Source organism: Leptodactylus fuscus, chromosome 6, assembly GCF_031893055.1.
Source record: "Leptodactylus fuscus isolate aLepFus1 chromosome 6, aLepFus1.hap2, whole genome shotgun sequence".
Taxonomy (NCBI): Eukaryota; Metazoa; Chordata; class Amphibia; order Anura; family Leptodactylidae; genus Leptodactylus; species Leptodactylus fuscus.
The window spans coordinates 114,450,705-114,468,228 of NC_134270.1; the positions used below are offsets into that span (position 1 = coordinate 114,450,705).

The following is a 17,524-nucleotide window of genomic DNA, read 5'->3' on the forward strand; positions in this document are numbered from 1 at the left end:
ACTGCTTCAATAATTACCTTATCAGGCAGTGGATTCAGCCCTGACATCCTTTAACTGGAAATTACATGTGATACAACGCCATATTTTATGGGTTTATTTTTATTTATTTTTTTTTTCAAGCACTTTTTTTTTCTTCTTTTTTTGAACTTTTACCCCAACAGAATAAGATGTTAAACCAAAAAATAATAAACCACTCTATACACCCCAGAAGATGGTGCAAATCCTCCCGTCGTTATGTTCTCGGGGAACATGGATGAAGAAGAAAAAAAAAAAAAAAAAAAAAAAAAAAAAAAAAAAAAGCTAATAAAAAGTTATTTACAAATTACAAGTCTTGTGTTTCATTATTATTTCTCTTTATACAATGCTAAAAGTTCTCAAACTTCTCAAAACAGTTTAACTTGCTGGAGAACTAAAGCCATTAATGCTTAGAAGTGGACAAACAGCTTAAAACAACATCGATAACAATCACCCATTCAGTGCCAAGGACTGCCCATGACTGCACAGAGATAAAAAAGAAAGAAAATACAGAAAAAAAGGAAAGGAGAGGAAATTATATATACAACTGAACAAGAAGCAGGTGAGAGATACAGGATCTGATATAACCCACTGTGTACAAAAAGGATCAGGCAACAGTTGTGAAGGGAAGTGGGGGAGACCACACTGTGGTGGTGGTGGGGGGTGACATTCTGTAACCATGGCGATCTCTGAACAAACGTTACGTCTACTGCGGATTTTGCCCAGCAAGTACAGACATCAGACTTTTTTTTTTTTTTTTTCTTTCTTACATTTTTTTTAACCAATAATCACAGGAAAACAATGAAACTTGGAGGAACAGAGAGAAACATGCAAAAAACAAAACAAAAACATGTTCTGGTTACATGTATGTATCTGATATGTTCTGGAGGAAAGATGGTAGACTGGGAAAAAAGCTATCATGGCATGTACAGAACTCCACTATCCATTAACCCCTACTAGCCTGAAAGTCCCTTCATGTGTCTGCTACAAGTAACATAACTTATACAACAGCCCGTTCTAGCGTTACACAGGGTTCCTGCATCACACCACCAATAAACACACCGCTAACAAAGGAGTGTCCCAGAAGAAACGCAACGGTATGGATTCTAGTAATGCCTCAATTTGGGTTCTTGTGTGCGTGTGGACTTGGTGAATAGGTAGGTTTATTAACTTTATCATCACATGAAATAGTCTTAGGATGCCCAGGAATAAGGGACTCATCCTTTAAAACGAGATACTACAAGGTTCACACAAAGCATGACTGGTTTAAATAAGATGTAGGAGATCAGAAAATGAATCTGCTACCTTTCTGCAGAGAGCTCCACTCTAGAGCATAGGCTGTGCCTGGTACTGCAACTCAGTCTAAGGGCTCGTTCACATCTGCGCCCAGGGTCTCCGTTATGCAGGTTTCCATTTCCTGCCCAAAACTGGGCAGGAAACAGAAACCTGCAGGCATTTTTCAAACCCATTCAAATGAATGGGTTTGGAAAGTGTCCAGCCGTGAGCGCCGGTGAGCGTTTTGTGCTCTCCGCGACGACACAGTTTTTTTTTGTTTTTGTTTAACCGGACACAAAGTCGGACATGCAGGACTTTGTGCCTGGATTTTTTTAAAAAACAAAAAAACTGTTTTGCCGTGGAGAGGATAAAACGCTCACGGCCGGACACGGTCTGACAGGTTTCCGTCTTCTGTCTGCAGAAGACGGAACCCTAAGAACGGAGACCGAGGCGCAGGTGTGAACCCAGCGTAACACACAAAGATGCAATGTCAGTCACAGCTTAAAGACAAGAGTGGCACTGCTGCGAAAAAAGAAGCAGATCCCTTTTTAATCTCATACAATTTTTTAATCCTATTGAAAGATACAGTTCTGGACAAGGAATTCTCTCTTTATAAAAACATATAAAAAAAAAATAAAAAGAATAGAATATATTCACCTATAGATTGCCTATTAGCAATGTTACCTATGCTTGTTAATGTCCAAGTAAGATGTCTAGTGTAAACGCTCACCACAACATGACATGTCATTCTTGTGACAGCCTCAAGACCCCTCCATGAACGATGAGACTGTGATGTTATGGACAAGGGGCAGTTGTACTATACACAGGTAAAGGTCTACTTTATTTAGGTTTTTGTGAAGATGACATTTCTTTTGAGAATGCGCCCTCCATGGATCAGACATTAGCAAATCAGGTTGATGTGAAAAATAAATAATAATAAAAAAAAAAAAGGTCACAAAAATCTGTGTGTTCTTCCAGTAAAACTATGCGGAAATGAGGCCAGGAGATCCGAGGATTACAGATCTGAAATGTCTGGCTAGCAGATCATCCTTCAACAGCAGGAACATATTGAAATATCTTATAGGAGACAACCCCTTTAACCTGTCATGTTCCAAGTCACCTATGGCGTGTTACTAGGATATACAAGCAATGTCTAATAGGTTGGGTATTGAGAGCTGTGACCCTGCTCGTAGCTAAAACAAAATGGCTCTGAAATGCCTGACTGAAAGCCACAGCAAGGCGTCAGCATGGCGCAGCCACTTTGTTCTAGTGGTTGGACCCCCACCGATCAGACATTATGGAATACCATCATTATCTTTAGTAAGTAAATCTTCCCATTTAACCTGCATCTGTCCCCGACCCCCCTAACTCTGATCTCTTTAGTAAATCAGCAGGACCGCCCTAATTGAAAAGCTTCCTTTATCCGAGCAGTGGGAGATGAGAAGTGACTACACCTCTGTTACTTGCCTTGTGCACAGAGTGTTACAGCAGCAGGTTACATACACAGTGTCACACTTAGAACATTGCTTGATTAAAAGAAATGGGGGGAGGGGAAAATAAAGAAAACACAATGGAAAACGAGAATGAACAGGTATCTAAAGTTCTTAAATTCACTAAAAACTGTGAAATTGGCGTTCTGCTCCTGGGATAAAGTTTGAATATCAAACAACAGATTCCTCTTAAACCAAATTGTCTTGTTGGGTTCATATATTTATATATAATTTTCTTCTTTTTTTTTTTTTTTTCCTCCCACCCATTTAACGCTTTCCTTACAGCCCCCACCTCCTCTTTATCTGTGGAGGGGTCGGGGTCTGGTTGAAGGGCAGGGCGGGGAGGATGGGGGTCCCTCTGTATCTTTGGCAGTTCTGGAGCTGCAGGAAGATCTCCGCGGAGGGCGAGGCCCTCCCCAGTCTGTTGGCTCACTGGTTCCCGCAAGATCCTGTTTGGGTTGATAAGGAAGGGGAAAATGTCGTCTCTCCCACGGCTGTACAGTCTGAAACCAAGAAGGAAAGAGTAAGGAACGTGTAATGCTTTCAGGGAATGCCAAGTCTAGTAGTTTCACAATAATGCTTGCACCACTGACAAACAGCACCCCATATTGCGTACCACTACAATCCACAAATTCCAACCTCACCCAAATACTGCAGCTCTCAATATACTCACCGTCTCTTCAAACCCAGAGTCTGACACTGAACTCTGTGTCTCCTCGGAGATAAGACGTGGTGTGTCTCTTGAAGTTGGTGTTGGAGGAGCTGACAGGACATCGGGGCTGAGAGGTGAAAAGTCTGGCAAGGCCTGCCAGCTGCTTGCATCGGGGGAGGGAGGCTGTGGTGTGAGAGGTTGGGATGATTGGGTCATGGAGCTTTCAGATGTTCTATGAGTCCTGGGATAAAATAGTAAGTGTTACCCCATTGAGACAGAAGGATTACAGGAGGACATCACTAATAAGGAATCGGTGGAATAAAGACGTACCTGCTTCCTCGACGTTGCTGAGGGATACTGCTGCTGACCCAGCGTGCCCTTTCCATTTCTTCACACTTTGCATGCTGTGCGGCATACGCAGCATCTGAGAGATCTTCCAACTGTAAGGAAAGAAGCAAATATTGTAGAGCTCCGGTAACCTCTGACATTACAATAGGCCTTGTCACCAGGACACCCTGAGAAATTTCGTGATAACACTACGACAGTTCACATTGATGTATCAAAATACATATCACAACAAACTAGTAGACCACCCCATATGTGGAAAAACTCCAAACCCTTTAATAACCTCCCAAATACAAGTACATACAGGCCACTTCATGGATGTAAGGGAGGTAAATTGTGTATTCCACTGTAACTAAACATAAAGATGCCACATCATTGTCTCTAAGATTTTTGAGGTATTATAGCCATCCTGTATCTAAAAGGAACAGGCTAAAATAATGGTCTGCTTTGAAAGATAACAAGCGGTAAAGAGAGAGACACTGGTGGGGATTCATCTAGACGGGTGTATTATCTGCTGGTCTATCCCTGTGATGGTGGAGGATGGGCTCGGTTTAGGAAACTGCACATCCCCTGGGCGTCCGTGTAGCTATAAAGCCTAGGCTTGCTCCATGCTGGTGTAGATGTCCATCAGCACTTATGAATCTGGACCCATCGCCTTTGAGAAAAGTGGTGAAGGCAACGTAAAAAGGCCACATATGAGGATTTAAGTCACAAGTAGAACAGAAAAACAACAAAGTGCCATAGAATGAAGGGCTCTGGAATCAGCACACCAGACCACAACTCTATTTTAGGTCAGTCACAAACATATGTGAATGAATTCCTAAAGGAAGTAAATATGCAAGAAACTAAGCATCCAATTCATTACTTAGATTGATAATTGCAGAATATAATAATCATTTTATTTTGAATCTGGATTCAGAGTCTTTGTCCGATCCCACAGAAAATTGCTCCCTACTGACTACACAGTCATGGTACAGTCCTAATCAAATATGCCCCACAGTCTCTTCCCATAGACCAAAGAGGGCAATAAGACAAAATATAACCACATACGAAACTTAACCCGTTCAGCTCTGGAAATTGACGGAGTTCCCCAGGGGCAATCATAAAGCAAACTACTGTTGCCAAATCGATCATATTTAATTGTAAAAGAGGTGGACATACAGTACCTGTGTAGCCCAATGTACAAGTGTACCAATGCAGTGAGTGTAGTATATTGACCAGAAGGTATACTGTACATTACATAGAATGACAGATTTATTCATCTCTGTGCTTGATAGGAGTCATATATAAAAGCACTGCTCAGTCCATGCACCAATACCAACTGTCAGGCGAAATTACAAAGGCTGATATCTGAATGCAGCAATAAATGTAATACGCTTATCTGTTTCTTATGAGAAGATCAGTAAGGTGAAGTTGGGTAAAGTCTGTCAACTTATTCAAATCGGGTAGGAATTATTTTGCAACATAACTTTGCTTTACGATAACCCGTGAAATGGTAACTCAGTTCATGTAACAAAAATGGCAACACTGGAAGAAAACCACCACTTCAGTCTATTTAATTCTCAAGTGACATGGAACAAATCCCCACTTTGCGCCAGTAAAGTGGTGTAAGAATAATGAATTCTCCCCATTGTTTCCACTGATTTTGGATAAAGGGCACCGATACTTGATTCCATTTATCTTCTGATGCATCAAAAATACAAGCCTGAGATTGGCATCCAAGGATCAGGCACAGTAGGATACACCATTTACTCGCCCTGTAATTCAGGTGAGCTGGACAAGGAAGGATTTGTTGAAAAGATAATCTTGGTATATTTGAAGCCTTATATATAGCTTCCATGTACAGGCCTCTACAGAGTCAACTTACCCCTTCTACATCATCATCTACATTTGTCAGCGGGGTGATTTTCACTACTCGCCAGCTGTGGGATCAAAGTGAAAACAGTTTAGACTCACTTTACGCATCATGGCTTCCAGTACAGTGAAGAAGTAAAACAAAATCCACATTCCTAAGTTAGAAAAATGCTTGGAGAGTATGTTGTGAGATACAGAGAACTCTAACAGGACATCTCCAAGATTCCTTAGTATCAATTTACAATGTAACCCTAGATAACCCCACAAGGGGCATGCTCGCTTTTGTAAAAGCAGTTTTCGGGGACACATCTGAGGAGGTCTCCTAGGGGCGACTCGGTGATAGTAATATAGTGTTAGAAGGACATCTAATACATTACTTAATAGTCAAAAATATATTTGATACAGCTACATATATTGATACTTAAAGGGGGTCACAGGATTAGAAAAACATTGGCTGCACCACAGATGTCCATGGATTGTATTTGGTATTGCAGTTCAGGTCCACTGAAATGAATTAGGGTTCAGACTACAATACTGCACATAACCCGTAAACGGAGTTGATATTGTTTTTATTAAGGTGACAGACATTTTTCGTGAGAAATCCCTTTACATAGTACCTAGGGTGAATGTCTGTGTTCTATAGTTTATTCATATATATATATATAATCACATACCTGGGTGTGAGGATCTCTTTGTATTGAAGTCTTTCTACTCTGGTGGTGGCCGCCACGGACATGGGTATTACAATGTTGTCAATGTCATAAGAAGTCTCCACCCTTCGCCTTCGGGCAGCCTGTGTGGTATTAGGAGATGATTCAATACAAGTACAGAGATAGTAAAAAGAAGCATCAAAGGTGACATCTTAAATTAAAGGCTGTTTCTGCAATGGAGTGGGAGAGGGGGGATTATGATGGTGGTGATTTGCAGATAAGAACCTACTAGCTTACTACTATTAGCCCATCTAGTGACCACTCTGGTGACAAACTCTTTATATCCACAAATAATTCAGGCTGTTGAAATGAGGGCAGAAATTCAAGTCCAGCTATATCTTGGCAAAATTAATGGGTTTTATAGAGCAAGCTTGCAAGGTCATCAGTCCCTGGCACAGCCCCCACCAAGACCACATACTGCAGATTGCCGTCAGCCGACATAAATGATGGTACAGAGCTAACATCTGCAGCTATAGGAGGCGCACAGATTTTTGTTACATGTGCTACCCACATATGGTAAAGAAGCTCTAGAGACATGGAATGGTTCCTAGGGATACAGCTGCACAGCAAGAACAGCATTTTATAGCTTGCTGCCAGAGAGAGAGTCTCTGCTAACCAATCTATCACAAAACCAAACTGGTACTGAGCGTACAATATATATATGTGTGTGTATGTATGAATGTATGTTAGGCTGCTGCCTCACCTTTGTGTCTACTGAATTTGACAACTCAATCAGGCACACAAATCTGAAATATCCCATCAAGGAACTTGTAAAATGGCTGCCATAACTATGGGTGACACCAGCAGTAAGAGCTAAACATAACAAAACAATGTCTGCAAAGGAAACACCGTTGTGCAGCTCTGCCAGCAGAGGGCAATGTCTGCTACATAAATAGCATGCGGTACTCCAGTAATTTACTATAGTGTTTACATCTCGGACACACGGGAACATGTGATTTACATGAATGGAAAGCATTAGAAGTATCTGACAACCCCTCTCTCTGGCGAGCCAGCACAAGCTCCCAGTGAAAGGCAGAGGGGCCGCATCCTGTATTTCACAAGACATGGTCCTCCGTGCTGGAGGGAGGAGAAACAGGGTAGGGAAACCCTTCTTATATGTTCAATGCTGCAGTTTGGAGGGGAGATTTAAAGAGACTCTATCAGCAAAATCATGCTGATAGAGCCCCACATATGCGTGAATAGCCTTTAAAAAGTTACCCCCCCCCCCTCCGCGTGGCGTGGATGAAGAAGACGGCGCACCCTGAATGCCCGCCCACCGTGCACGATGCGTAAGTAGCTCACATTCTTTTTTAGGGTATTATTTTAAAACTGGGGGGTAGTTTAATATAACTTTAGCGGTGCCTGAATAGCCTTTTTAAAGGCTATTCACGCATATGTGGGGATCTATCAATCAGCATGATTTTGCTGATAGAGCTCCTTTAATGATAATGTGTCTGTGTTATAAGAGACACCAGGTACATAAATACGCTCATCTGACCCATTTATTGGGTGTTCACTTATTAGAATAATCCTTCCTTTTTAACATGTCTTTCAGCAATGAGCTAAGGAGTCAACTGTTGTAAATGCCTGCGGAGTAAAAGCCAGCACAGCCATAATCCTAATATGTAGTAGTACACAGTACTGCCCAATAACGTCAAAAGGTAAGAATTTAATACATGGGGTCCTGCAAAACAAGGGCCACACTTCAATGTACAAACAACTTGATAATAAATTACCCCATTAATAGGGTAAAAAGATTTATCTTAAAGAGGACCTTTCACCACTTTTAAGTGCTTAGCATCTACTGTATTCCAGTAGGTTAAAATTTCCTCTCTAGCCCCCACCATTCTAGAGCAACAAGTGCAGGTAGTTTTGGTGCCTGAAGTGCTATTTAAGGTAGGGGGCGTGAGTCAGAGCTCCAATCAGAGACAGTCAGAGCTCAGGATCACACCCCTTGTCTGCTCCTGCCTGACACTGCCCTCTTGACAGTACAGAGCCTAAATAGTACATCAGGCACCACAACTAACAGCATTGACTGCCCGGGAAGAGTGGGGGCTAGAGAAAAAATTCTAACTGTGCCAGAATCAGTGCAGCAGCACCAACTGAATGATGTATACATCTGGAATTGTTAGAAATAGTGAAAGGTCCTCTTGAAGCCTGTGCAAAGTAGCATCACAAAAACATGGACATTGCCTGCAAGGAACTGATTCATGTTAAAAAGAATGCGCAAATAATGGGGCCTCGACAGTAACTAATCATCAATCAATTGTAGTTACAGGAAGAAATAAAAAGCTCCGTCATACCGCAGCGGCGGCGGCAGCAGCAGCGCTGAGTGATGCAGAACTTGTCCCTTCAGATGTAGTTGACTGTTGCCGAGACAAAGGAGTATGAGACAGGCCGGGAAGATTTTCAGACGCAGGACTGGACCTACCGCTCTCCAACTCATGTCTTCCTGCTAAAAAACCCCAAAGAGACAGAATCCCTGGAGTCAGTGACCAGAGGCTGTGAAAGTACAGAAAAAAAAAAAGAGGCTGTGAACTTGCCCCGCAATCTTACCATCTCGTTCCAGGGGACTATAATGCCTCTTCTTGTTGTGGGGTATGGAAAGGGAGAGTGAGCGCTCAGGCTTTAGGGTTGACATGCGCTCACACTTTAAGGTGCGTGGTAAGGGTTCCAAGTGCTGTTTCAAGAGAGACTCTGGAGATGGCCTATGGACAGTTAGCCCTGAAATAAGAAGGAAAAGGAACGATACAGTTACATGCCATAAGGGGCAGGAAGAATAGATATAGCGATTTTATAGCTGCTGTCAGGGGAGGATCACATCACACTTACTATGAGGATGGAAAATACCAGGCATTCTGTCTGCACGAGGACCTTCAGGAGTGGAGAGGTTTTGATTTTGGGAGCGCTGTTTTAACTTTTTGCTTGATTTTAGCCTCTCCATCTTGTTGTGTGAACGAAGTAAAGAGTGAAGTCGCAAACCAACTGGAACATCTGCAGGAGTAAAACATATAGTTGCCAAATTCTGTGCCAGTCATATAAAGCTATGGAACAGTTATGTACTGTGATGTTACTGCTTTTAGGGAACTAAGAATACCAGCATGTCCACCTAAACCTAAGCCTTTTACCTCTTATACACCCGAACAGTGACACCAGTTGTCACCTGTATGGTTGCTTGCCTTCTTCCCATAATTTATGACCTGCATCTCGAAAGTACCTGAAGTGTATTCACATGATGCATTTAGGACTTTCTCTGTCTCCAGCAGCTCTTGGCTGGTTTTGTCTTGAATGACGTATGCCATGCTGGGTTTCCAGTAGGTTTAAGTATTTACAGTAGAGATGGTGAGGCACAGCCAGGATGGCGCACTTACTTACAATGCTGCACAGGCTTGTCTCTGCTGTAGCAACATCCCTTACTCATTTTACTAACTACTGCATTTAGGAGACAAGATAGATAAATTCAAGGACTTTTTACAAATCTGTAAAATGGTATCCAACCAATGCTGAGTCTCCGCTATGTTCTAGCAGGTTAGACCCCAGTAGTAAGAGAGTTACATGTTATACATTTTTGGCTACTTGGTTTGTCAGCACAGACTTGATAAACTTCAAGCAGCAACCAAAAGGCATTATTGTAATTTCTGCCTGGTCATCCAGTTTTTAGCCAAATCTATAAGTAATTCCTACAGAAAGTCATATACACATTCTCTGTCCTCACTATCTTTACTCAATTTGTTTAGCTCATGGAAGAGAGAGAAGAAGACTAAGAAAAAAAAAAGTATTTTCACACACCAGCTGGAAAGGAGAGTACAGGATGAATAGCTGGGTCCATAAGGGTCAGACGTTCGGATAGTGGATCACTGTATGGAAACTGGCTGGAAACCCCTGGGTAAGTGGCACACATGACACACGATGAGGAGATCTCACAGGGTCGTGGAACACTACGCTGAACCTGTGCAGATGGCAGGAAGAAGTGTAAAAAACAAACAACAAAGCATTAACACTTGAGAAACAGCAGAGGGCGATCAAGAATCAGTTTTCTCTTTACACAACAAAACAATGATTCATTTCCCTTACTTTATACTATTGAGTCACTGGGAAGAGAAGTTGCTCAAGAATTACACATTTGTTTCATGGATTTCAGAAATTCCAGGCTTCAAATTTAACATACAAGTGTGTGAAATGTCAAATTTGGAAACAAAAACGTAGTATGCTTAAGGCCCTGTTCACATGAGGGGGCGGATTTTGGCGCGGAATCCACGTCATAATCCGCCCCTTCACAATGGTGGTCTATGGAGACCGCTAGCAGTCTTTTTTCCGTGAGCGGCAACATGCACATGGAAAAAAAAAAAAAAGCGAGCTGCCCTTTCTTCAGGTGGATTCCGCAGCTGATTCAGCCGCGGCGTCCGGCTCACGGCAGCACACTCTGGACTAGGCCCATTCATTTGGACCTATGCCGGATCGGAGTGCCGCGACTGTCGGAAATCACGGCAGATGGATTTTGGCCCTATTCTGACACGGCTTCCTGCTTCAGAATCAGGACCAAAATCCGCCATCCGCGCCCCGTGTGATCAGGGCCTTAAGGGAATCTGTATCAAAGTAATGACAGTATCTTGTAGGGCAGCTTCTACACTTTCCGAAGATGCTTTCCTGATTCCACATTGCAGCTCCATTTTTATGAAGATTGGCGTTTTACAACCTATGCAAATTAGCTGAAAAGGGCTCCGAGGGAGTTTCTTCTCCAGCCGGGGCTTCACTCTGCTGTAGAAAATCGCCTATAACTGCTGCCCAGATCCACCCTTCGTTATTTGAGTGACAGCACCCACTTTGTTTGCATTAAGAGGCACCCCTAAACCCCTTTTCTGCTAATTTGCTGAACCCTTCCCGATTTTCATTAAAATGAAGCCACAGTGCAGAATAAGAAGGGCATCTTTGAAGTGCAAAAGCAGAAATACAAGGTACAAGGGACTATTTCCCTGCTGACAGACTCCCTTTAAAAAAAAAAAAAACCACACACGCGCAGGGGCAAATCTTGTACAGAACAATAAAAGGTCCAATTATAATAGAGTAAGCCCAGATTTCAAACTCAGTGTAGAAAACACAAGTGAATTTAAGATTAAGTAACGCTACAGATAGCCTTGGCCCTGAACTCCCTTCACATTTTTAAACAGTCAACATTTCCACAATGAGGACGGGTGGGGAACAGCCAAGGGTAACCTTCCTCTCTGCTCCTCTGTAATAGCAGCTTAGTATGTAGTGTGCATACAATGAAGCTTGAGCAGACCCTAAAGAGTCAAAGGGGGTACTAGGAAAACCTCCTAGAACAATCATCAATATGGAAACTATATGATCAGACAGGTTAAACTAGATTGTCTGTCTATTAGATAATTCTATAACCCATTTATTTAAAGAGGACCTTTCATGGGTTTGGGCACAGGCAGTTCTATATACCGCTAGAAAGCAGACAGTGCATTGAATTCAGCGTACTGTCAGCTTTCCCGATCTGTGCCCTGGGTAAAGAGCTATCGGTGCTGGTACCGTAGCTCTTCACAGTCAGAAGTGCGTTCCTGGAACGTCCTTCTCCACAGCAGCACCTATGGCGCTGTGCTGTGTAAGCGGGGAGGAACGCCCCCTCCCCTCCTGATAATACTCGTCTATGGATGAGCACTGTGAGCAGAGGGAGGAGGCGCCCCCCCCCCCCCCCCCGCACAGTACAGCGCTATAGGCGCTGCTGTGGAGAAGGACGTTCCTGACAGACTGTCAGGAAAACAGATCGGGAATTCAGCACACGGTCGGCTTTCCAGCAATATATAGAACTGCCTGTGCCCAAACCCATGAAAGGTCCTCTTTAACATCTACAAAGTAGTGTAATAAGAGTACTACCTTTCCAAATGTGATGACCTGAACACCAGGGAAAGCTGCTGCAATATTATACGTTGTATAGCAGAGCTGCCATAGAAATGAATGGGTGACCCTGAGCATAATCGACTCTTTCCCTCTTACCAGTTATCTCTACTCTGACTAACAGAATGCAACAGAAAATCATTCCTATACAACAAATGGACAACAATTTTAATACTAATGTCAGTCAAAAAGGTTCCCATAACATCAGAAGTTTAGAAATAAGCACAAGGCTGCCGTTATAGCACTGACTGGTCTGCAACAACTAAACAACAGGCTGCAAGATCCTGGAGGAAGTGCCTCAAAGAAGTCTTTAAGATTTCCTATATAATCTATATAATTTTTGAAAGTTTTTTCTAGAAAGAAACCATGTCTTACAGTTTCATTCCAACAATCCTTTTTTTTTTTTTTTAAATTGTTTATTTATGAAAATTTGTAACAATAAAGAAACACAACATGTCCACCAAGCCAGAGGAGATCACAAAGAACAGTACAATAGAAAATGACAAAATTACAAATGGTAAACTAGGTAGAAACAAAAAGAAAAGGGGAGACAGGGAAGACAAACACAAACCAGACAAGACTGGGGAAAGGGAGGGAGAAAAAACCAGAATCCAACAATCCTTTTAATGGCATATCGCATGTTATATCATAAACCCGGATCTCAATAGAGATTTTCAAGTCTATTGGTAGACTATATAGTCTACCACTAGGGGGAGCTGTCAATACGAAATCCCAGTGTTGCATCTATGAACTTTCCTTTCGTTATTAGAGAACACTTCATCACAATCTCTTCATGATCAGAGGACATGTGCCTGCATATCACTTCATAGCTAGTTTAAGACTGTATTATACCGCCAGATGTCGGCATGTAAAATGGCAGATCAATGAGAAATATTTTGATCGGCACTGGTTTGCTTTGGCGTACTTAGGTAGGCTGATGCAAACTGAAAGGGGCAGGAATGATCTCTACTGCAAGGTTTCCTTCACCTTTGCACTGGTTACACAGGTAGATTTACAGCAGATAATCTATATCTTTATCCTGCATATAGATGTGATCAGCCGACCAGACAGCGATAAGAAAGCCCTGTTAGAATGGGCTATTACTGGCATTAATAGGAGTGCTAGTTGCTGGTGACAGTCCTATCAGCCAGTCTAAGGCTGGGATCAGAAGGCGTTTTTTATATATTTATTTATTTTTATTAAAGAAATGTGCATGGTTTTTAATTGAAGTAATGAGTACAATATGCTAAATTTCACCTGCAGGCTAACAGCCAGTGCATTAGAGGTTTTCCATTTTATGGTTGTTAGTATACAGGTGAAATGCAAATTGCTATGAATTACTGCAATTAAAAGCACAGTTCTGTAGCAAAAAAAGTGATGTGTGAATCCAGCCTAAAAGGGCCTTTAGACCCTGGGATACGCTTACCACATGAATTTCCATAGATGCCTACCTTCCTGTGGAGGGGCAGAAGTCTGTCTGGTCTCACAACCCTCCTTCGCTTACAATGGAGGACTGGTCTTGTTCTTGCACAAACGCAGCTGTTATCCACCAAGGAGGCTGTGGGCTTACTGGGTGTCTGCTCCTCCAGCTCGGAGCTAGAGCGAGATGGGAGTCTGTTTGAAGAAAGTGATATATAGGAGGTTTGTGTGATCGGCACATGTACAAACTGTAGTTAGGGAAGACAAATCTAATACTCACAAAGCAACAACTCCATTTAGGGGTTTCTGCAGGATTTTAGCCTCTGTAGCTGCTGGATCAGCCTAGAGAAAGCAAATCAGAAAAAAAACATTAAGGATATGCACTCGAAAGTAGACAGGGATGAGGAAATCTCCGGACAATCAAGCACAGCTGCATGGAATTGAATCATGCATTAGTAACATGTGGCTGCACTTTCATAAATGCCCAACAGAGGGAGCCAGAGCACAGGCAGCAGTGACTTTACATTGACCACTGTACTGCCAGAAGATTGCTGGAAATATGCTGCAGTAATTACACCAGATGGGAGGGGTGTGAGAAAGCAGATTATAGGATGCATGACAATAGCTAAAATAAAAGCTTCCCTCATTATATGGGGATGGAACATATGCTCGCTCGCAGGTAGAAAACATTCAGTACTTAAGTTAAGACAGCAGCTTGTAAAGTGCCTTAGGATTCATCAAGATGCAGAAGAGGTTCGAGGATGAAGTACAGCCAGGCAGGTATACCCACCCCCAGATACTGTGTGTGTTATTGGAAGGGAAGGGGTTATCTTAATGCAAGTTAATGGCAAATATAAAGCAGAAGTGCAATGATAATGTGAAATTATCTAGTGCTCCAGAAAGCTGGACTACGAATGTCCAACCTGTGGCTCTCTGCGGGGCAAGCCATGCTGGGAGTTATAGTTATGCAGGAATTGGAAGGAAACGGGTAGGTGTCCCCAGTAACTAATGGTAATGACACCGCTCAAAATAGCAGGGAACCCATGATGAATAATATTAGCCCGTACATGCCTAAAGGAAGGATACTGATAATAATATTATATAAAGGAGTTATTTCCCAGGATCATGTGCACAAACTCTACCAACCCCTAGCGAGAAACAAACACTACATCTGGAGCCCTTGTTCAGCCAGTCGCAGGTTATTCACGGATACAACATTTGTGGGATTAAGGTTATCATGACGCAAGCTGCCATTGTGGAGACAATGTAATCCTACCATTGGGTTACCAATATGAACTGTAGGACAACCTAAATGCACTAGTGCAGCAGTGAGAGGGCTAGGGATGCAAAGCATGGGCTTTAAGCTATTGTAAGGCCAGCTGTTCCTCTTTACATAGAAAACGCAAACATGGTTGTATGGCAGGATCTTAACCTTTTTTTCAGAGTCTGGTGAAGAGGACGCAGTGGCTGCTGTTCTGGCATCTGTAGAAGGTGGTTGTAGGGTATCCCCTGCATTATTTTCTGCAGGACTGGCATCACCAAGGACAACCTGACCCTGGGGACAGAAAACAAGACGTACATAATGTTTAATATTTCTGCAGAGTAGAAAGGTTCACTGTAAGTAAAGTCAGTACACAAGACAGTCCCATGACACTCTGTGGCGCTGGCTGTCACCAGACAAGAGAGAAGTGCTGTCCCGGGTGACTATCCATGCTTACCTTCCCTGCTCGTAGCTGTCTGTAGAAGTCAGTATGCTGCCGGATCCGGTACTCCAGGTCAGACACGTGGGCCTGCAGCCAGTTCCACCGACTCACCACATCAGCTCGCTCCTGAGCCCAAACCCACTCGCAGCGCCTCTTCCTGGAACAAGACAAGAAGTAAAACATTATTAGCACTGAACACAATGTACAGATGGGATATTTAACCAAAAATAAAAAGAACAGGGGATTACAAGCCATTACTAATTCATATAGCACCTGCTTATCCTGCAGCACCATCACAGCGCTGAAAATGCTGCTTTGCAGAATCGGCTTCTTGGGTTGAAAACCAACAATTATCTGCATGGAGAAGTTTATATGTGACAAGAGACTATTTCATTAGCTCTACCCGGCTGCAATTCTTCCATATAGCACTTCAGTCTCCAAGAAATGTAAAGGGCAACTCTATGCCATAGCTGATTTATGGCTGGATGCAGACAGCACTGAAAGGGTGAACCTGCCTAGTTCTATCAAACCCCCCTCTTATACATATCTGTACAAACAGGTAGATATTCCATTCAGGAAAGCGGGTGAGCGATACTAAATTGTCACCCAGAAACAGCACTAACTGGAAATTTTGTCCAGAAAGGCCTTTGTGCATAGGTCTGCAGGGAGAGCTGAGACCAACAAAAGCTGGATGATGGTTCTCTGTAGATAAGATCATTCCACCCCCATCCCAGAGATGTGATTTACTGTACTGTCAGCCATTTGTTTAGTCCAGAGGCGGACTGGAGGAAGAAGGGAGAGAGGGAGGAAGAAGGGAGTGAGGGAGGAAGAAGGGAGAGAGGGAGGAAGCAGAAAGAACACAAAGAGGTCAGAGCAACAATTCGTGGTTTTTCTCCAAGGTTTGTTGCCTGTTACCTCAGAAACACATAGAGCTGCATATGCACTGTATACATAAAACACTAGGAAGTTTGTAATGAGGATAATTCACATAGCTACGGTACTTTATTTCATATTCTAGGTGCTTCACTCCATAAGTAGGTGGGCAAATCCTCTAAATCACTAACACGTTAAGGCTGCCAATAAAACGAATCCTACACCTGCAGTGACAACTGAGCAAGGGACCATGACATCATGTGATTAGGTCACGTGGCCACAGAGCGAGGACAGCTGGGCCAATGGCAGATTTAATGCATACTTTATATCCAAATGATACACTTTTTTAATATCAGACTACCATACGATTAGCATTATAACACACTATGTAGAGCCCATACAGGAAATAGGAATAATACACAGCAATGCTCCTGATATAGTACCACAGGAATACTATGCAGAGGAGGCCATAGAGGAAATAGGAATAATACACAGCAATGCTCCTGATATAGTACCACAGGAACACTATGCAGAGGAGGCCATAGAGGAAATAGGAATAATACACAGCAATGCTCCTGATATAGTACCACAGGAATACTATGCAGAGTCCATACAGGAAATAGGAATAATACACAGCAATGCTCCTGATATAGTACCACAGGAATACTATGCAGAGTCCATACAGGAAATAGGAATAATACACAGCAATGCTCCTGATATAGTACCACAGGAATACTATGCAGAGTCCATACAGGAAATAGGAATAATACACAGCAATGCTCCTGATATAGTACCACAGGAATACTATGCAGAGGAGGCCATAGAGAAATAGGAATAATACACAGCAATGCTCCTGATATAGTACCACAGGAATACTATGCAGAGGAGGCCATAGAGAAATAGGAATAATACACAGCAATGCTCCTGATATAGTACCACAGGAATACTATGCAGAGGCCATAGAGGAAATAGGAATAATACACAGCAATGCTCCTGATATAGTACCACAGGAATACTATGCAGAGGCCATACAGGAAACAGGAATAATACACAGCAATGCTCCTGATATAGTACCACAGGAATACTATGCAGAGGAGGCCATAGAGAAATAGGAATAATACACAGCAATGTTCCTGATATAGTACCACAGGAATACTATGCAGAGGCCAGAGAGGAAATGGGAATAATACACAGCAACGCTCCTGATATAGTACCACAGCAACACTATGCAGAGGAGGCCATAGAGGAAATAGGAATAATACACAGCAATGCTCCTGATATAGTACC

General features: G+C 42.6%; 1 protein-coding gene across 4 annotated transcripts in view; it reads right to left on the reverse strand.

Annotated features, from left to right (window-relative positions):
* Nucleotides 1–17,524, reverse strand: part of KANSL1 (KAT8 regulatory NSL complex subunit 1) — a 67,275-nt gene continuing 49,751 nt past the window's right edge. For 3 of the 4 annotated variants that reach the window (XM_075277097.1, XM_075277096.1, XM_075277095.1), the window contains 13 exons: nucleotides 15,380–15,521; nucleotides 15,094–15,216; nucleotides 13,942–14,003; nucleotides 13,694–13,856; nucleotides 10,131–10,290; nucleotides 9,174–9,335; nucleotides 8,898–9,065; nucleotides 8,645–8,796; nucleotides 6,306–6,424; nucleotides 5,645–5,699; nucleotides 3,763–3,872; nucleotides 3,454–3,673; nucleotides 1–3,283 (listed from right to left, as the gene is read on the reverse strand). In XM_075277097.1, coding sequence (XP_075133198.1) covers nucleotides 3,080–3,283; nucleotides 3,454–3,673; nucleotides 3,763–3,872; nucleotides 5,645–5,699; nucleotides 6,306–6,424; nucleotides 8,645–8,796; nucleotides 8,898–9,065; nucleotides 9,174–9,335; nucleotides 10,131–10,290; nucleotides 13,694–13,856; nucleotides 13,942–14,003; nucleotides 15,094–15,216; nucleotides 15,380–15,521 — 1,840 coding nt within the window. In that variant the 3' untranslated portion in view covers nucleotides 1–3,079. The remainder of the gene's footprint in view (nucleotides 3,284–3,453; nucleotides 3,674–3,762; nucleotides 3,873–5,644; nucleotides 5,700–6,305; nucleotides 6,425–8,644; nucleotides 8,797–8,897; nucleotides 9,066–9,173; nucleotides 9,336–10,130; nucleotides 10,291–13,693; nucleotides 13,857–13,941; nucleotides 14,004–15,093; nucleotides 15,217–15,379; nucleotides 15,522–17,524) is intronic. The other variant, XR_012716893.1, reaches the window with a different exon arrangement.